The sequence below is a fragment of the Ixodes scapularis genome, unplaced genomic scaffold (genome assembly GCF_016920785.2).
Source record: "Ixodes scapularis isolate PalLabHiFi unplaced genomic scaffold, ASM1692078v2 PGA_scaffold12__126_contigs__length_90152505, whole genome shotgun sequence".
Lineage (NCBI taxonomy): Eukaryota > Metazoa > Arthropoda > Arachnida > Ixodida > Ixodidae > Ixodes > Ixodes scapularis.
The window spans coordinates 25,586,679-25,607,795 of record NW_024609838.1 but is presented as its reverse complement, the minus strand read 5'-3'; the positions used below and the strand labels follow the sequence as shown (position 1 = coordinate 25,607,795).

At 47.2% G+C, this 21,117-nt stretch overlaps 1 protein-coding gene across 5 annotated transcripts in view; it reads right to left on the bottom strand.

The window, feature by feature from the left end:
* Positions 1-1,901: 1,901 nt before the first annotated feature.
* LOC8036882 (general transcription factor 3C polypeptide 3) overlaps positions 1,902-21,117 on the bottom strand; it is a 36,061-nt gene continuing 16,845 nt past the window's right edge. For 2 of the 5 annotated variants that reach the window (XM_029994437.3, XM_040503384.2), the window contains exons 11-24: positions 19,627-19,714; positions 18,572-18,718; positions 17,963-18,143; positions 16,313-16,374; positions 15,773-15,908; positions 14,534-14,614; positions 12,902-12,960; positions 12,579-12,683; positions 11,377-11,466; positions 11,134-11,232; positions 8,634-8,709; positions 6,546-6,761; positions 3,822-3,892; positions 1,902-2,207 (exon numbers count right to left, since the gene is read on the bottom strand). In XM_029994437.3, the coding sequence (XP_029850297.2) occupies positions 2,097-2,207; positions 3,822-3,892; positions 6,546-6,761; positions 8,634-8,709; positions 11,134-11,232; positions 11,377-11,466; positions 12,579-12,683; positions 12,902-12,960; positions 14,534-14,614; positions 15,773-15,908; positions 16,313-16,374; positions 17,963-18,143; positions 18,572-18,718; positions 19,627-19,714 (1,522 nt within the window). In that variant the 3' untranslated portion in view covers positions 1,902-2,096. Of the gene's footprint in view, positions 2,208-3,821; positions 3,893-6,545; positions 6,784-6,839; positions 7,245-8,628; positions 8,710-9,874; positions 10,017-11,133; positions 11,233-11,376; positions 11,467-12,578; positions 12,684-12,901; positions 12,961-14,533; positions 14,615-15,772; positions 15,909-16,312; positions 16,375-17,962; positions 18,144-18,571; positions 18,719-19,626; positions 19,715-21,117 lie in introns of those variants that run through there. The other 3 variants (XM_040503383.2, XM_029994439.3, XR_003920567.4) reach the window with 3 other exon arrangements.

The window sequence follows — 21,117 nt, the reverse complement described above, 5'->3', positions numbered from 1 at the left end:
CTCGTTCCCGTTTTGCACGCGTCGCCATCGGCACAACCGGAAGAGGAGGGGACGGTACGCAGGAGGAGGAGGACACGAAAGAGGTGGAGGGGAGGGGGGTGCAGATCCTCCCCTCCTGTGTACCCTTCCCCCTCCTGGGTATGGAGGAGCAGTGGAGGATACAGAGGAAAAGGGGAGGGTATGGAGTACATCCCCCCCTCCTCCTCAAGAGCTGTGCTCTAATTTTGCATTACAGAGAATTGTAAACGTCTTTCATTTTCCTTTCGCGACACCTCCATTCCCTCCCAAGGATTTAGTTTCGAGTGTCAACTGCTGCATAGCATCGTCCGACATACGATGCAGAATGTCCCGTTCTGCCTTCATTTCGAAACTGCACGGCCCGGTCACCTCATTTCTGTGGTCACGAGCTTTTGTTGAAACGGGTGGACAGTAGCACTGCTTTAAAAACCAAAAGGTTCCTTGTTCTTTCCCAGTCAGCCAGGTTGATCAGTTTGCATGCATTTCTTTTCTGTATTTTGTCGTGTCAGTTGTCCTACAGAAGTAAAAGCTCGGCCCTCCTTTCTTCCTGCCTTGTTCAAAGGATAATGTAGCCGAGAATCGACACCACTACGGTTACCCTCGGAAATTTTCTGCATTGAGTCTCGGTGTTCGAGGAATTCGCAAAAGTGACAAATGGTTGCGTGCGTTGGAGAAATTAATGTTGGCGAGCACCTTGTTTCGAAGAGAATCTATGCTTGGCTGGTCAACTTAGTGGCCCTAAGTTCGAGAATTATACTTTGTCTCACTGCAAGTCCAGACGCAGCCGACACTACGAGCTGACGGGACCAATCAAACAGCATCAAAAGCGCATCATCATGGTGTTTGTCACATTTCTGTATGTGTTCTATCATTGCAGAAGTAATCATAAAACAGAAAAAGCCCATTGATTGGCATCTTTGATGCTGCTTGATTGTAGTGACTGAGGTTTGGCCCTTATTATTTACAATATTTACACAAATAAAAAAAGTTTTAGCCTTTCCACTTTGGTAAAGAAGGAAGACCAGCGAAGCTGTACTATGGTGGGAATGAAGTAATGGCCGGCCGCAAGTCGGCAAGCCAGAGTGGAAAGGCTCGAAAGGTTGCGCCATCTATGAGCGACGGCGGCAAGCAGACAACCGGCAAACGCAACACTCTGGACAGCTACTGCCATCTATGAGCGACGGCAGCAACAAGAGTTTTATGTCGACATTTCTTTGCGGGGGACATGATCCTGGGGAAACTAGCCCTTAAAAGCTCTGCTGTAAAAAAACTTAATGAGTAGATCCTGTTCACAAATGTGAGGAAACTGTGGTGTCGCGAGAGCTCGTCCTGCTTGTAGTCTGCTTGGCGCTGTGGGCATTGATTACACCATGGGTGACCAGTATCCAAAGCGCTTTCGTACACTATCATCTTTTGCTCTCCCGAGCTTAGAAGTCTTGATAGAATATCTTAACACAGAATGCGTTGTATGGCTGGCAGCTAACCATTTTCGGCGACCATAGAGGGACAGAAGTCGATATGGCGACTGCCAGCTAAACGCTGAGTGTTCGTCTCCCCACTGGTTGGACACCAGTGCCAGGCCAACATCCTTCTGGAGTGCATCTGTGTTGCTCTCGGTGGGGGAAAAACACCACATGCTCAGACATACACTGGCGCCCCGCTTCGTGACACGAGCGCACTCTGGGCTCCCACGGAGGAAGAGTGCAAGAGAGAGAGAGAAAGAAATACAGACGCTCCTTGCACGCTTCGCACTCCTTCCTATTGTGCTGCGGCACCTCATGGCATCTGTGCGAAATGAAAGTGAATCTTTGGTAGGCGGTGCTGTGCAGATGCCCTTCTCTTCTTCCCTGGAAGGCTTATCACACATCTTGGGCTTACCACACTTGGTCAGCATAATCAAGCTTGTATAATTTTTAATTCTTTTTTTTACGCGAGATATTTACAACACGGCACCAACAAGAGTTAGTGTACCTCACCACACCTGGCCGGCAAAAGTGAAAACGAATGTCCTTTTGTTTTGATGTCTTGCAATTGCGAGTCAAAGTCTATGACCTTTTTTTGTGGCAAGATTCTTAGCTTCAGATAATGCAGTACTTCGAGATGTAGTAGCTTGCGAGTCGTGTGTTGCCACTAGACATGTACAACTGACTCAAGTTGAAGGCCACCTCTCTGCGCAGGTCAAACACCTCCTAGAAAGAAAGGAAAAAAAGTTTCGTATTGATGTTTTGACAGAGGGCAAGTCTGCAAGGGGTCTGCAATGACCCCGGAAATCCAAACGACAATTGCAAAACTGTCGCCTCCCAATCGTCCTCCAGAGCCGACCATTTGCGTAAGCACACTTTTATATTGTCACCGATAAGACGTAACTAAACGGAATGCAAAAAAAAAATTTAAGAATGGCCATAAACATACTACTATAGTTACTGACAGAAATATAAATAAACATAGTATAGTTACTAACAGAGACTGGCAGGGAGGATTTTCAGTCTTCCGACCTCTGGTGACCTTCGATAACGTTTCGGCATATCGTGCTCCTCGAGCGAGCACGCCAGCAGTAGACACGAAGCGCGTGCTGGAGGCAGTGCATGTAGTTAATGTTTTATAAATTATTTTCGGCCCACCGATGCTAAAGAAAAGGTAGAGGTTGGAACACTTTGAACACATTTTTTTCCATTCCCCTTTTTGCCATAAATTTCACATTAGGAAAACTATCGCTCTGTTATTACGTAACTTGGATCCATTTTTACGAGTTTTCCCAGGGTGAAATTTGAAGTGGAAGATAGCTGTGAGCTTGTATTTTTTATTTTTGTCATTTTTCATGCTCAAGAACTAAAATTTTGGACAAAGAATGGAAATCTGAAAACAGTATTTGTGTTTATGTGGCTTTTTTGTCATGAAAGTAGGCATAATACAGAAATATAGCTCCATAGCCATCTGGTCTGAACTGTCCTAAAGCAATATACTAACACATGAAAACGACAAAATTATAAGTAATTTCAAAACAATAGTTTACGTATGCAGACACACACACACTCATCTTTGAACATTTGCAATTTTTTTGTACTTCACCCAGGTTAACAAACGTTGGCAGAAATGTTCTCAACATCAACACAAACAAACCTTGTAGATGTCATTTAAATCGGACAAGTGGTTCAAACATTTACGTTTTTGGGTAGTGTCCCCCCTTAAAGCGGTAGTTCAACTATTTTAGTGCTGAAAGAATTGGCAGCTTGTATTTTTTATGTTTATTGAAGCACAAGTGACCAAAAACGCGTCACCTTGCCCCGAAAAATTGCTCTTGCGGTGCGTAATTACAAAAAAGAAAACAAAATAATTTGCCGATCTGCAGCCGCTTGTGGTGCAACGGAACGGATGATTGACATACTCTGGGGGGTACGCGGAAGTGAACAAAACCTGTCCCCTCCCGCTGCTACACTCGATGTCACCCCCGTGGCAAACCGTCTTTTGTGTCGATCGCTCGCCGCGACCTTCGACGATGCTAATCCTTTAAAAGTCGATAATTGCGGACGAAGCAGCTGGGGTCTTTGAAGAGAGAACCCAAGGGGGAACCATATGATTCACCAGAGTACGTCACTCAAAAGGCGACAGAGAGAGTTGAGAAGCACTTTGACCTTCAATTTGTTTCATTTTTTTACGTAAAAGCTAGCGCTCGCAAGAATATACGGTTTTCTGTTCTTCGTTCCGTGGGTGACACATTAATTTCTGCAGTCAATTGGCCAAAGTCTGAAAATCGTTGCACCGCCCTTTTAAGAAAGGAAGAAAACGGGAAAGAAAAGACTTGCATCATTTCCGGTCACTGGGGGAGGCATTTCGAGAGCCTGCTTGTAGTGGTGCGCAGCCAGGTGAAGCAGTCCTGCAGTATAAATCGGCACAACTTACCGTAAATCGAGCAAATAAATGCCAACCATTTTAAGGAGACAATGAAAATTGTTTTGTCGAATCCACTAAATAATTAATATTTAGACGTAATGACTGAGGTTCGTAGTGTATAAGGAGTTTCTTTTTACTAGTAACAGAATTTTTAAAAAAGAATATTCATCACAATTCGTTGGCTAATTAACCAAAATTGCCTCATTAGCTTTTCCAGTGTTGGTTCTATAGGTCAAGTTCCAATTGCAGTTTTAAAGCCTATCACTAATCATGGCTACACCAATTCATACAATTTGCAAAAGGGCGATGGTCTTTGAGATATCCATCCACATGTTTTTGCACATTTGTCAGCAGTTCAAAAAGTACAGGTGTAGAAGTGCGGCAGATTATTTAGTGTGGGGCGTCCTAAATGATGCGGAGAAGAGTGGCTTGCACTTTGTCGTTATCTAGGCAGCGTCCGGTCGACACGTCCGCCAACAACGTGCTGCCGAAATGAAGAGGTGACCGGCACGAGTATGTCACTGTCGTACCTTAATAAAAGTGTGTGCACTTCGTGCACACACCCTTTGAACTGCCAACAAACGTTAAAAAACGTACCGCTAAATATCACAAAGATTGTTGCCTTTCCACAATATGTATGAATTAGTAGGGCTGGGCGTCGATTAAAACTGTTAACCCGATTAATTGCCACCCTTTAATCGATTAATTAATTGATTAACTGGTTTCATTCATTTCCATGCATATTATATAAAACAGCAAAACAATTTCTTTTGTGCCTTTGTTGAATATGTGACAAACAGTGCAATATATAATTTGATTTCGAATCAACCTCAATGTGCGGCTGAGAACAGTTCCAAGACACTCGCACTCTGAGATTATTACTTCAACTGCAAGAGGGTCATTGATATTCTCCGGCAAGAGCGACCTCCCTTGATTGTTCCCAATAGTCTCTGCTGCGAAAAACAGTTACAAATTTCGTTCCTATAGTTTAATTTAGGATCTAATTCACCTAAAGTTTTCTTTTCATACAGGTATACTCATCAAGATCTGTGTGGTGAAGGCATTGCATTTTTACTTGCAAAATTTTACCAATTAACCTGTTAAAAAAATTAATTGCAAATAAAGCGTTAATGGAATAATCGGTAGGTTACTCAATCAATTGCCCAGCCCTATGAATTATCCTAGCCATTATCAACGAATGGCTTTAAAACTGCAATTGGAGCGTGACTCATAAAACCAACACTTAAAGGGATACTTCAACGAAATTTGAAAGAAACCCGTCGTGATCAAAAATAGGCGATGATTCACAATATCCGTAAATGAGAATCACACGTTTGTATTTCGAGCCTGATGGCTGTATCTTTCGTTATAAACGGCACACTCTGGCAAGCGCACCGAGAGCAGCCAGCAGAGAGCATGTGACATCTGGCGCAATTGTGACATAAACTGTCTTGGGACGAGCAAGACTGTGGAGAGGCTGACTTCAACGGGATGCCTTAGCCATTCCAGCCAACCAAAACAGCCAAAGCACGCCAGCGATTGGGCCACCATATCTAAACGCAGAGCTGCTTTTGTAGAAATTTTGAGCGACGGGTTAATTTTCTGTAGTCTTGTAGAGGGATAATAGCAGCGTCTGGGCAAATCTTGGGCATGTAAAAGAGAGTCTTGGTGAGAGGGAAGTTCTTCCCTTCCCTCTTCTTTCGTGGAGGCCGAAGAGCTGACAGGATGACGTCAGGTTCAAGGCATGTATAGTTCTAGGCGAGACAGGCATCATCACTACCTGTCAAGGTTCCTAGACAGGATTACAAAGGAGGCATTAGCGACATCCACCAGGTGCCTCTAGGCGAGACAGGCATCATCACTACCTGTCAAGGTTCCTAGACAGGATTACAAAGGAGGCATTAGCGACATCCACCAGGTGCCATTTGCTAATCGTTTAATTCATTTTAAAACTTCTCTTCGTGTAGTTTTCAACGAGAGACTGGTGTGTCTGATGTAATACTGCTTCCTTGAACACATACAGACCAAAAAATAGACACTGAAATTTCGTTGTAATATCCCTTTCAAAAGTTCATTGGGCAGTTTTAGTTGATTAACCGACGGATTGCGATGAATGTTTCTTCGTCTAATGTCTGCCGAGCCCATTAAATGCATAAACACAAAAGAAGCATTCTGTTTAAGACATATGCATTCAATCTTAAACGTTAGAGAAAACAAGATTTGAGCAGCGTTGACCACCCCAACTCGTGGCTAGGACAAGCTATTGGGAGTTGCCTTGCCAGCTCTTGCCACCCATGTTCGTGGCAGCCAAAACCAGCTAAAAGGCAAGGCCTGCGCACGACGCTATCGTTAGTGGATCTCCGATCCGCCAAAAGCGGCAGACACGTCCGCTGTGGCATTTCCGCGTGCTAGCGTTGCACTCGCAGCGAGACGCTGCAATATGGGCTCGAGGCGATGCTGACGCCGGCTATGCATAGCTGCGTGGATCCACTACCGACGACGTTGGGGGGGACAAAGGCATGAGCCTGGTCTTCTGGGCGGTATTGGCTCGAGGTTCCGCAAACACAGACGGCCATCCGCCGACATTGACCCCTTGCTTCCCGCAACTACACGTGCCGCGCGTGCGCACCACGCACCCAGTTGGTGCAGTGCCCTTGCGACGTTGAAGGACGTCTCCTGACAGCGTCCCCGGAGCTCGGCGTAGCGGCCGAGGAAGGCGACGGCCTGGACGTACAGGGAGTACCGCTTGGCCGAGAACTTCTGGCAGGCCATGTGCGTCAGGCAGAGGCCCACGCAGAAGACCACCAGTGGGATCTGCTGCTCCGTCTCCTGCATCAGGTGCACGTACTCCCCTGCGCAGCAGGACGGCCCGACCAACGTCGTTACGTGGGCTTGGTTAGGCTACGTTTTCACACTTGCGTTTCCTTAAAACCGAGCTCTCGAGGTCTCTCGCGACAAGAGAACGCACTGGGAGGCTGGTGCCATCTATGGGGTGACCATAGAACTGCATATCACTGGAGCAAAAGTTTTTGCTCTAGTGAGAGATCATTGCGAGATCACATGTACTACAATTCATGAAAAATGGTTGTTTGTTACATTGTCAAAAGTTTATCGAGCCAAAAAAGAAAGAATGATGCGCGAAAGAAATAGGGAGTATACCGAAACGCAGTGTTCCACCGCTGCCCGATAGATGGCACCAGTGTTCTCTTCCGTCGTAAGACATCCCAAGAGGTTTCAAGGCACACTGTGGTGAGCAGTCGCAAGTGCGTCAGCCAGCCTTTTGCCAGGGGGTAAAGGTGGGTGAGGAGGAGTGGCAAATCCCGCGCGCCGACATCCTGGGTCCCGAGTGAAAGATTGCGAAAGAGAGCGACAGAACACGAGAGAAAGAAACCAATGTTGCCAACTGAAGGACGACAGTCGCAATGGTAATCGCGAAGAATGGTAATCGCGAAAACTCTCAGCAATATAAATAGTAATAATTTAACGTTGCAAACTAAATTCTGAGCTATTCTAAGGTTTATAAAAAGCAGCATACTCATTACACTGCATTAACTTCCCTTCTGTCGAAATCTCGAAAATCTAGTAGTTGCGCGGTTTCGTATTTCCGGGCGTGGAGGGGGCCACCCGCGCCCGGAAATACGAAACTAAACCAGATAACCGAAGCCGGTGCTATGCAAAAAGGAAGTTTCGAAAGGAACGCAACTATCTTTCCTCCGGTAAGTTCGTGGATTGTTGAAGTTCATGACACTGCTCTGATCATATATTTGTGAAATCGAAGGCAGTTGGTAACCATGTGGGACCCCGAGGGTCTGCCTGCATGCTCCGCCGCTTGCGGCAGCCAGAATGCATGGGAAAATGGCGGACCTTTTCCTCTAGAGTTAGTATGTATGATCTCTATGCCTTTTGCAGAATTGCCCGTAGACGCAAGGTGTCCGCTTTATTCCGAAACATTAGGAAGTTTTAGAATAGCGCACGCTAAAGCTTTGCATACGCAAAGAATAGCGTCGTCGCCACTGCGCATGCTCCGAACGCAAACCAGGTTTTGCGCTTTGCGTGCGCAATTTTAGCGTGCGCTATTTCTCAGAAATAGCGTGCGTACGCAAACAGTCTTTGCGCTTCTCCAAGGAGGATTCTTGATGAGAAGTTGGCTAAAGCCAAGACGAGCAGAGTTAAAAAAAATGGCGGCTTCCAGGATTATGTCAGCGGCTGCTTTGGCGGCGTCGTGAGTGCGACATCGGCGGCATCCTCGCGACTGCGATTTTCAATAGGGGACGACATTGTACTCGGTTTGACAACGATCACCGACAGCTTGATGCTTGTGACGCGCGAACATTTCTCGGCGAAGGTACGATGTGTGAAGGTCAGTACACGAGACCTCTCTTGCCGAGGCGACGCAAGCGGACACGACCGGTCAACCGCTCGCGTCGCATTCTCACATTTAAACAAATGTAAAATAATACTCTGGACCAAAAAACTTATTTTTCCCAAGTTACAGCATTTCGTGTGTGAAATAAAAATTGTGGCTATCTTGGTGGCGTCGCAAGCGCGAGATGGTTGGGCTTTTGCGTCGCACCGACGGAGAAACGCTATTCTAAAGCTCTCTCGCGTCGCGTGAGCTAATACAAGCGCTAAATTTAGCACTTGCGTGCGCTAAAATTGCATACGTTATTCTAAAACTCCCTATTATGAAAGGTGAAAACCACAAACTAAGAACAGACTCTCACCGATGGCATGCTTGTATGTTCCCGACACCAGGGCGTTGTGACCGTTCAGAAGCCCAAGAGGTATGCTGTCCGGGTACTGTGAGAGCAACAGTCACACAATTTACAGGTAAAAATACAGTAAACTTTCGTTAGTTCGACCTCGATTAATTCAAATTTTTGTTTAATTTGATCGTGTTCAAAAGTCCCGGCGAGCATCCGTACATTTCTATGGGAGGAAAAGTTTGATAGTTCAAACTCGGGAAGACTCCGCATTGGATAATTCAACCCGAGCGAGTGCGCGCGGGCTCACATTGCACAGCACCACGGCAGAAAAACCACCAACATACGGTGAAACACGGGCCCTTTGCTGCAAAGCCGAACGTGCGCAAATATGCGCCTGTTCCTCTACGCCGTTGAAATAGACCGTCGCGAATGACAATTGCCAGCGCAACCATTCTGGGGTGGAGTAGCACGGAGAACATAGCACGTAGTCGGGCGTGGAAACAGCGCGCGCTCGCAAAGCGCTTTTCTTTAGCATCGTGTGCGGTCCATCTTGCGCGTCGGAAAGCGCGAGTTCTCTTTGTTTTGTTTTTTTTGTTGTTGTTCTTGCTGCTATTTTTTTCTTTGGTTTTTTTCTTGTTGCCGACAGTCTGGCCGTTTAGCGCCAAAGTCGGCTCATAAAGCATTCTCAGCTTGCGCTCTCGAAGTGCTTTAGCATCTTATGCAGTCCATCTTGCGCATCGGAAAGCGCAAGTTCTCTTTTCCTTTTTTTTTTAATTTTTCTTTGTCGCCGACGGTCTGGCTGGCAGGCGCCAAAGTCGACTCGTAAAACTTACTTTTTTTTTTGTAGTGCGCGATTTTTGGGGGACGTAACGTTAGTTACGCTGCTCTCCGCAGCATGCCTTTGGACACGCGTTTTAAGCGCAGACGGCAGCAGACCATCCGTGAGTACTCAGGACAATAAAAGGAAGTTTAATCTGAACCTTTTTCTGTGTTTTTTTTTAATTCGATCATTCGGATACCTAATTCGACCAAATTTCAAGGTCCCGTCGAGGTCGAATTAACGAAAGTTTACTGTATTGACCATTATATTGTGCACTTAGACCACACGTGGCACCAAAAAAAAAAAAAATGACGAAGAAGGCGCCGACAAGGCAAGTTGATTTACAACGAAACTATCTACGACAAAATTTTGTAATGCGAAAGCAGTAACTGTCTTATGGAGCAAGCTGATGTCATCTGTTTGAAGCTAAAAATGGCACCTAGTTTCTGCGATTTCGCCTTCCATTCCATTGGCTGGCGCGCGTTGACAGGGCTCCCATTGGCCGCTGCGCTCGTCAGTTTTCAAGACCGCTCACCCCATGGTGCTGCGTGTCCATCAGCTCGCCATTCACACGGAGCGTCCTAAGTCAGAGCGGCAAGAAGAGGGCGTGCGCTGACTGGCGAAAAAAAAGTATGCAGCGAACGAAAAAGGGAGCGGACTAGCGGCTTGCATGCTTTCGCATTCACAACTCCTAAGAAGTGCTTAGGTGTACCTCGGTCTTTTTTCTGACTTCTTCTGGGGGAATAGAGAAGTTTTCTGAGGATCAATTTAATAGGGTTCATTGAATGCTGCCGCAAAGGTCAGTTCAGCAAGAGCCCACTTCTGTTGTTGGTTGTTGTTTTGATTCGGGGTCATGCAGGGCAATTTGTAGGTCCATTCCTTTGCTAACCAATTTGCAAGGAGGTGTTGGTGACCTTCAGAGGGGGTCGGCGGCACATACATTTGTGATGTCGCGAAATAAACCTGTAGTTGCATTAAAAGTCTTTGTGTGTGATTGTCTGTTTTTAATGCGAAAGCGTTAACTGTCCCGTGGAGCGAACCGACGTCATCAGCTTTGAAGCCGCGCCAAACGGCACCTTGAATCCTTTCTCCAAGTGATGCCATCTCCCAGCTATGAAATTACGCAAAAAGCCTAGACAACGGCACCTAGTTCCCAATCTCAAAGGAGCAGTGTAAAGCTGATGGATTTCGACTTCGGCCTCATTGACTGGCGCACGTCATAGTTTCAAGGAACAAGGCTCCTATTGGCCGATGTGCGTCAGTTTCAACGACCGCCACCCCATGGCGCTATGTGTCCGTCAGCGCGGCGGTAACACACAAGCGTCCAAGGTCAGAGCGGCGAGGAGAGGGCTCGCTCTGCCGTCGACGCAAATACGCCGCAAACGAAATAAGGGAGTGGAAGAATGACGTGCATGCTTTCGCATCCACAACTCATAATAAGTGCTTAAATGTACCTTGAGCCTTTTTTTATTTTTTTTAATTTTACTTTTCCTAGTTTTGGGTTTGTTATAGAGTCCGCCCCAATTGTTTTAGGAAATGCTTGCAGCTACCGACAGCAAAACCATCCCTTCTACTATCTGGTTGATTCAGTGTGCAACCCCCCAGCCACCTATACAAGACAGGCCCCAAAGCCATCTATATAAAACCTGTTTCATGAATCAAAAGAAGAAAAAAAAAGAAAAAAAGGAAAGGGCTTACTTTGTAAAGTAGCCGGAGGCAGAACCGGTTGTGCCGCATCACGGGGCTCACATTGACCGCCAGCCCAAACAAGTTCCAGGCACGGATGTTCTTTGGATTCTGAATCGGAGAAGTAACAAGTCGTTCCTGTCACCCCTAAAACAACCGGACAAATCGAGAGCAGCAACACGAGCATTCGTACAGTCGCACTTCGGCATAGAAACAATTCGACTAAAGAAACAAACGGCCAAACGGCAGGCTCACTTTAAGCACCAGCGCCCTTGACAGGGAGTATGTGTGCTCTTCCACGTCGGGGTCGTTGTAGTGAGCCACAAGGCTTAAGAACTCCATCTCCTGGAAGAAAAATGCCTTTGTGAAGCCCCGCAAAAAGTAATTTCACACTCAGAGAGCAACAACCATGTGCCTAGAAATGATGTCCATTATTTTTCTATATACTGGCAATAAGGGAAACCACAACTGTACAAATATTAGTAGTAAAAGAATGGGATTTCAGGCATTACCTTGCAGAGCAGCTGAGGTCATGAGCAACACCTCAAAGATCTTCTGACAAAAAAAAAAAACAGTGTGGCTTTTATCAGCTCAAAAAAAAAAAAAAAATGCTGTACATACAGTTGAACCTCGATTTAGCGAAGTCACCGGGACCCCCTAATTATTTCGTTAAATCGGGAACTTCGTTAAGTCGAGAAAGACATTCTTCGGGATAGGCTGCGCCGGGAATCCGAATTTGTTCGTTAAATCAAGAAACTCGTAAAATCGGGTTTTGTTAAATTGAGGTTCAACTGTAATTAAAACAATGCAGCTGCTATTAATCTTGCGCTTCCCCAGAGGTTTCTGACGGTACTACTAAAAAATTTCGGATAGTTTCCAAAGTAAACTGCACTGCAAGTCAACTCGAATGTGCAACGCTATACGATGTGGATGCCGGTGACGTCATCAGTGATGATGACATCATCAGTGATGATGACGATGACGATGTGGATGCCGGTGACGTCATCAGTGACGATGACGTCATTGGGGGTCACGCGACATCGGCGGGGGTCACGTGACTTCGGGGGGTCACGTGACCCCGGTGGGGGGCTCGCGCGGTGCATTATGGGACATTTCCCATGATGCACCGGGGTCACGTGACCTCGGGGGGTCACGTGCCCCTTACGAGGTCACGTGACCCTGGTGGGGGGCTTGCGCGGTGCATTATGGGACATTTCCCATGATGCACCGCGCAATTACGCCGACGGCGACGGCGACGGCGACGCCGACGCCGCTCAAGCTGGAAACGGGCCCCTAAGAGCTGCGCTCTAAAAAAACCATTTCCACCTCCGTCGTGCTGTTGTCTGTTAGTGCTTAGTGATTCATCTAGTTTTGTAACCTGCTCTGCTTTAACATACCTTGGGCGATAGAGATGTATGTGAGTAAATAAATGATAAATAAACATTGAAGTATCAGACCTTCGTTCTGGATAATTCCTTGTTCAACAGCGGCGACACCAGCGCTTGAGTGACGGCCTGCTGCAGCTCTTTCGTGCGGCCCAATTCGCGCAGCACACGGAAAAGCTGCCAAGACAACAAACACCGACGTAAATCGTTCAAACAAAAGCAAGCAGACAACTGCAACACATTTCCCTCCAGGGAGTTATCCCATTCGCAGGAAGGAACAGTTGAGGCTGCCCTTTCGTAAAGGCCTTTCGTGAAAGTCCAGAAGTAAAATGACACTTTATATTGTGCACATGCAGTAATGGCGCGAATGCAGAGAGAAAGTCGGACAAGCTCACGTCGAGAAAACAGGTCCAAAGGTCGTCGATGCATATGCCGCTATCCGATGTCAGCCAATCTGGGACGAAATTTCGGCAGTCACTGATTTGCCTCGAAATTGGTTCGACACATTAATAGACACATCTGAACTAGGAACCGAAATCGCAAGTCTGCTGACAGCACTGAAAACGTGACGTCAGACGTCGTAACGTAGGGCACTATGAGAGCAGTACAGCATGTTTCTGACAACTTACAAGAAGTCTGGCGGCATGAAACAAACGCTAGTCAAACTCACACATGCAAAACGAAAGAACAAAACAAAAAACATGCGAAAAAAATTGTGTTTCTTAGAGCTGCCCACTTGACTCGCAAGCGATACAACGTGATATATCGCACCACTGGAGAACGCAGAAAAATTTGAATGTCGGTTATGGCATCACCTTAATTGCTGCTTTCTCGATAGCTATTTTGAATTTAGAGAAAATGAATAGCGTGCCGGAAAAATTACAAACCTGCCTATTCCAGAAACGTGTACATAGCTCGGGTTGCTCGGGAAACCGCCGGAGCTGTCTTTTAAGACGTCCTCTATACTGCGTTCCCCTCCAAGCCGACAGTGCAGTGTAAGGTACAAGCTCCCTAGCCCAACCATTCACCCACCTTCTGGCATATGATCGCACTCCCGCCCACACCCATTCACAGGGAGCAAGGTCGGGTGATGAAAGGCGGACGGTCGATTGGTTAAGCGAGTTTGTAGCTCCCACTCAACTCTCATCTCGAGGGGGTATAGTCAATCAAGCAACTCACAAACTGGCTTTTCGCACCTACACTCCCAAATGAGCAAGAATGCACTCCGCGAAGCCCTGACCCGGCTCAGACCTGAAGGAAAACATCTCAAAGTGGCAATCAATGTCCACTGTCTGCTCCTATGCGCACAAAGCACTGGTAACTGCGGCTCCAGAAGAATTACCGAGGCAATACCTAATCTATATCGATGAAAACTAACGTCAAGCCAAAGTAAGCGAAATTCCTCGCCTAGCGATTCCTCGAATAGAGAAACGGAAGACGGATATAGAAGACAATACAGATTGTCTTTTGTTTCCGTATTCTAGTCACCAAGATGCTCAACCATCCAATTTATTTTCCCTATACCAAGTTGCAACACTTATAACCACAAGTGAAGTCTGGTGAAATCTCGAGTTTGTTACTACCATTTCAAGTCTGACGGACTCGGATGGTTTCAAACAATTTTGATCCAGATAAGACATTTTAGTGCATTTCACGAATAACAATTTTTAAATATTGGTTAAAAACTGACAACTGATAAGAAACTGAGATTCGTTATCAATAGTATAATGTTACACTGCGTGACAAACTGTGCGAATTTGTCAAACTGCAATCCTGCAATTTAGAAAACCGCTGCCCATCAACATCTAATCTTTCAAATGTCAAACCGAGCAACATTAGTAAATAAGAAAAGATAACAGATCTCGAGAAAATTCCTAAATATACTAAGTGTGGGGAAGCTTCAGTTTTTCTGAAGGCTTTTCTTAATAAAAAAAAAAAATCTAAATACCTGCAGTTCCAGCAAAAGCATGCCACTATAACTCGTGCTCATCAGCACATTAGAGAACAGGCTCTGAAAGGGCACTCACTGTTAGGTACGACACCTCTCTTCTGGAGCAGGTCACGCAACACCTCCATGCGGCCTCGATACGAAAAGTTGGAGTACACCGCTGCAACAAAACGAGGAGGAAGAGAAGCAGTAACTTGCTTTCCTTCCTTTCGGGTTGCCCAAAGACAACCGCCCAAAAAGCTCGCTTGAAAGTCAATATAGACCTTTTCTGCAAGTGCGCCGCCATCTTGAATTGACGTCACTTCCAGTATGGGCGAAAACGTTGTTTTGCCTTTGCCACGCCAATAGAAGGCATTTAACATATAAGCGTAACTGTCACACTTTCTCGTTTTGCCTCCCCTTTATTTTATTACTATTTGCAGGTTGAAACGTTGGATTATTTTTAAGTCGTCCATACCGGATGTGCCTTTTAGGTGGCTGGGGACGAGAGTACACAGAAAAGGTCTATAGCCACGCTGCCGACAAGAGTCGCAGAGTCACCCCACCAGAAGCGTGCAACGAAGATGGCTCAAAGTCCTCCTCTTCTCTTTTCAAGAGATTTGTGTGCGCTCAGCCTTCCTGGGCCATCGGTCTCATAATAATGCTCAAAAGCAAAACACTCCAAGCAGGACCAGTGATTTATTGAGCAAGTAAAGCTTTTTACTGTTTCATGCATGCATTTATCCTCGCCCTCCAGCACTGTCTCCTTAGACCACCTACGATATTTGGACTCCTGGACACTGTTTTGGTGCCCTGCTCATCACACTCTTCCTAAGACGACGGTGACCACGGGTAGGAAGTGAGCGGAACAATTGTCCTTTGTGGTCAACTTTTTTGTGCCAGATGCCTGTTCCCAAGCAGGCGAGGAGATTAATTTAATTCCTGTGGCTCCCTATTATCCCTAAGTAAATCCACATTGACCCTAGAGTTAAGCCCTATTGTTCCCCATTGCTCCTAAAATGACTTTATTGCCCCTAAAGTGACTTCGTAATGTCTCTAAAGTGACTCTATACTTTCCTTTATTGTTTCACAAGTGACCTCCTATCATTCCTACATCAACTCCATGCTATCCCTAAGTTATGTCACATTGTCCCTAAAGCAACCCCCTAGTGTCCCTACGGTGACCTCATATAGCACCCCCTTGTTCCCTAAATGACACACCGTTATCTTTATAGTTGAATCCCTACTGCCCCCATTTCCCCTAGAGTGGCCCCCTATTGTCCCAAATGCGGGCCATTCACTCTGTTTGTGTAATAAGGCTAACAGAAGGGAAACCCACCGGCATACTCATTGTCGGTCTCCACTTGAGGACAGTGACTGCAAAGCAGCAACATGGCAGCATCCACAAAGGCATCATTACGCTTGGCCTCTAGCAGTAGCTGTGCACGACGCAGAAGCACCCCAGCCGCCTCTTGCTGCAACAAACATATCGGTTGCCCTTCAACCAACATATCCAGTCCTCAGAATCGGGTGACAACACAAACGACTTGGACATGTAGTTATGCATTGACTGGTGTCGGCATCTGGGGGCAGAAGGCAGGCAAACCAGGAAAATCCATGACCCAGCCTTCCTCCTCCCCCAAGCAAGTCGGTGAGTCGGCACTTCTGAGGACCTCCACAGATATGTTATGTCCTGGATCAACAAACCCATCCTGCTTGGGAAGGCTGTTAAAAGTGCAGACACTCTATGGGGCGAGGCGCAACTTCTCCTGGTTCGCCTCCCGCCTCCAGATGGTGACACCAGTCGATACATAACACACATTTCATCCGCATTAGGTACTCTTTCGAAGTCTTAGTCGAGATGCTGAGGGAGACTCACTGGAGTGTTGCCCACTGCGGTGACATCACTGTTAGCGGTGGCAGAATCTTCATTGTTGTAGCCTGGAAAAAAAAACCAAAAAACGAGATGTCCACTAAATGAGCGATGCTACTGTTAAATGATATAAATCAGCTAATGATAGTTAGCTTGTTTTGAGTCTAAGAATACTGCATCTATCTATCCACTGTTACTGATTGCAAGTGAGAAGCCGCCACACGTCTCATGTAGCTGAGTAACAGCCGATACTCCGCACCAAAAGTCGTGTTGCACGTTTGATAACAATTTATCTCCTTCTAAAAGCTGATGTCACGTGAAGCATTCCCCCGCTAGCAGGGAAGCACTTCAGGTGACACTAAGCTGTCAGGCGACGCCAGAATTTCTCTGCCAAGTTGAGTAAGCCAGAGCCATACACTCAGCATACCGTAAAGCCCTTAATATTTGTGAGCCCTCAATTTTCAAAAAATTTAAGGGCACACAAAAATTTCGGTCTTTAAGAGTTTCAATGCAGGCGTATGGAATTCGCAAAATTTAGTGGCCGCGTTTATGTCCTCTGTGACCGATTCGCGAAAAATAAGGGTTGCGAAAATGAAGGATTTTACGGTATACGAAATAAAAAAGACAAAACATACCCTGGGACACACCGCAAAACCTTACCAACAACGGCCATCATTGTAGAAATGATCAGTAATGTCTGAATCTATAGTACAGACACAACGATAGCTGCAGCAACTTTTCGGACCCTAGTGCATCGTGCAGTAGACCTGCGGTGACCTTACGATGATGTGATGATGCACTCCACTTCTGCCGTGGTCGGCACCTTAGGTGAAGGAGCCGTCGCCAACGTCTGCTCGGAAAGCAACGGGCTGATTCATTTTATACGTGCGGAAGCCCTTTGACGGATGCCGCACGAGACTTGGGCGGGGTGATGCGACGTCGCTTAGACTGATCCCATCTAGCGGGAGCTGTGCAAGACTCATGTGCGCAGGTCCCACTGACACGTGCGGCTTATTAGGCAATGCATTGAAGCAGTTGTCGTGGCTCTGTGTTGGTACACTAGCTTCTCGCTCAGCGGACCTGTTATTGATCCTGAAAAAATTGCGGTAGGCTTTCTTTTTCGAGCATTTGGCAATATCGACGATGTCCCCCCAACATAATTTGAGGGGGTATTTTTTTTACCGCAAAAATAAACTAAGCATTGCCGAACGCTCGTTCTCCACCTAGCCGTAGTGTTAGCAATCCGAACCAAGAGCCAATGTAAAAGAGCTAACCACTATCTCATTCAAAAGTTATGTGATTTTCTAAAGTCTTCAATGGGAAAACGACAGCCGACGAAGCTTTCGAATACATAAAGCAGAATGACACCAGTAACTCAGAATGGGCACCATTCTCCTGTTGAAACGTTTAGAAAATCACTTACAACTTTTGAACAAGATAATGGTTAGTTCCACAATGTTGGCGTCTGGTTCGAACAGCTAGTGCTACGTTTGGGCAGAGGCCGAGCGGTCGATGATGCGTCATTCACTTTTGCAATGAAAGAAACCCCAAAAATATTTTTTGGCGGAGACACATTGTGCGTCATCATCTTGAGGGGGAACGAAGTCAGTAATGGCCGTCGACGTAAAGCGGAGAAAGACAAAGAGAGATGCGCACCTGGCTCGAGGCAGGCGATGGCTTCGTCGGTGCGTCCCTGCCTCAGGAGGAGCGAGCAGAGGGCGAGGCGTGCCTGGGCGTGCCCCGGGGCCATGCGGCAGACGCGCCGGTACACCGACGTCGCCTCCTCGAAGCGTCCCAGCTGCTGGAGGCACTCGGCGTAGCGCAGCCACACGGCGGCCTGCAATGCACACCCGCCGTCACCGTCTCTGGAGACGCGGCGGCTGCGCAACAAGGCTTCGGTTCTGGTATGGCGTTCGGAACGCGTCGCCGAGGAGAACTTACAAACTACTGCCACTAAATCATAACACAACAAGCAGCAAACGTCCAATGAAAAGGCCGAAAACCCAGCAGAAATTTACGGCAAAACAAGTGGCAGTACGAACGAGAAACCTCCTCGAAAACAAAGATGACACCAGGGCACACGGTCGCTCAACAAACAGCCAACCCGCCGAATGCCCGCCGAGAAGCTGGTGGTGGCATTCTTAATATCGGTTTAAAAGTGAATCGCAGTTTCCCATCAGTGTATGTACCTTGGCAGGGCTCGTATTTAGTCTCCGTAAACCGACGTCGGTAATTTATTTCGGTCTGACTCCGGTCGCCGCTCACCAGGCTGTAGTTCTTGCTCTCCACGAGCTGAGCGAGCAGGGGCAGGGCTCGACCAGGAGATGCTTTCTCCAGGAACGCTTCGGCCACGTCCAGCATCAGGTCCCCCACCTCTTCAGGATCTTCGGTACTCAGCTGCTCCACAAGGCCCTGCATCGGAATCACAAATTGAGTGGCTACACACAACCGAGTCACCACAAGCGAGGGGTGCTAACTGGGACAAATATGAGCACTAAAATTAACTTTCGAGAAGCCCGTCGGCACCCTCTACTCATACGAACCCATAACCGAGTTAGTACATGCGAAGGGTGCTGACAGGGGGAGAAACAAGCGCCGTAATGTCCTTTCAAAATGTTTCCCAAAAGTTGCCAGCTGGACGACACATTTCAACATTTGAATTTCTGTGTGTAGAAATTTAAAGGCAAAGGCGCCTGGCAACGGGGCGGGGAAGGGTGCAAGAGGTAGAATCAGGCATGCACACTATGCTCCGTTTCACCTTCAGTCCGAGCGCAGCGGACGCTAGGAGCCATCCCAGCCAATCCAGCGTGAAGAGAGTGTCATGTGACCTTGAGCTCCCTGCGTCGCTCTGCCCAACCAACAGGTCACGCGATTTTCTCCCGGCGCTGGATCGGCTGGGATAGCTCGTGGCGTCCACTGCGCTCGGACTGAAGCTGGAATGGAGTATAGAGCTCTGCACGGACCCGGGTCCGTGCACTCAACCAGGGTTCGGTAGCACACACTGTTCTCGGGCCGGACTTGAGCCGGATCGGGTGGGCATGCCGTCGGGGTAAGGTTGAGAGTCGGCGGGCCGGATCAGGCCTCGAAAGATGGGCCCTTGTAGTGCTCTAGTGCACACGCACTGTGCGTCTGATTTCAAGTCAGACTCGGTGAACCCGCCTTCAGTTGTTGGTGCTGACTGTGTTAAACGCAAGTTTACAGTTGGCTATCATTTTCATTTATTTATTGACCCCAGTGCCGACATTTGTGTCGTTTTCCTGCGAGCTGAAAACTAACGTACCAAGAAAAAAAAAAGGAATGTGCCGACACACTGCACTCACCAGCACCAGATGCTGACCGTCGAGGTGAATGAGGCTGAGCACGAGCTTGACTCGCAGGTCGACCGGAAGCACGTTGGGCACCTCGCAGCTAAGGGGAAGGCAGGAAGGAGACACCGTCGGAACCACGCAACAAAGTATGTCCCTACTTGCTCTGTCCAGCGAGGTTCGTGCCAGGCTGGCAGAAGCTGTTAGCATTACCAAAGGTAGGGTTAATGCATGGGTTCTCGAGATGGGTTCCTAAAAGATTGGGGATCTATAGAGCACCCTCAGGGGTTCAACAGAGCAGCCTCAGGGGTTGCCAGAGCTCCCAATTTTCTCGGTCGCCATCACTCCCGAGTAAAGTACATAGGGTGTCTGAAATGCCAAGGTTTGATCTAAAATGGGCCGTGAAAATTGGTGTCTGCACTGAGCAATCTAAACTTTTTGTCAAAGGCGTAGTTCAGAGGTGGGTTTTACCTTGTAAAATTACAAGGTGTAGCTCCTTTTCTGTAAAAAAAAAAAGTAGGGTAAAAAGAATTGCCAGGATCAATGGCGGACGGCGAAGCAGACGACCGAGTCGAGTGGCAGGGTGCACGTAATGATAGATGACGCTACCTCCTTGGTTCGGCTTCCTTTAAAAAAAATATCTGGACTGCTTCGCAACGACTGTGGTCTGTTAAAATGAACATAATATTTTTGTAACATACCTTTGGTTTAAAAATAAATGCGGACAATGATAGCAGAACTGAAAGTAACAAAAATAAAAGAAAGCGTGGTTGTATAATGACGACGCTCCTGCTGCCGACGGACTTCTGCGCATCATCTGCTCTCTTTTGCTGGTCGGCTACATTTTACAACGCTGCTCCTGACGCCATCTATCAATATGTGCACCAAACGTGCCCCGCCACTCGACTCTGTCGTCTGCGTCGCTGTCAGCCTCGGCATTTCAGACAACCTCTATATTCTAATTTTAAAAACTCATTTAGAAGATCGAAGCTATTATTTGATGCAGCCGTTTATTGATACAGAAATGTACCAAACACTCCTTAGCATGGGCTCCACAGAACCTCAATCCCCATTTTTCTGGAAAGGGAGGGTGGGGGGCGGTTACAATTTTTTTTTTTCAGACGGAAGCAGCCCCAGAACTAAAGGGCAAAAGCATCGCTGTGCCACGCCACAATTGGCCAAACGGGCACCAAAACTTTTCAGTAGGATCGAAGTCCTACTAAAACATACACCAAGCCTCGCCGACAGAGATAGGAATAACGTCAGACTGTCAACTTTGACGGTGTCGGTTCTATGAAAACGATGGCTTCGAGCTCTCGCCAACTTGCCACATACACCACTGAGCTCGTCGTCAGCATTCAACAACTTTAGTCGTGCCGTCACGAGCAGGATCCATAAAGCCGCAGTCGCACCGTTCGTGCGTCGTAAGATAGAATATTTGCAGCAGACAGAATGGCAAAAGTACCTGCGGACCCTCCTCGAGCATGTTTGTTTCATACATGCGTG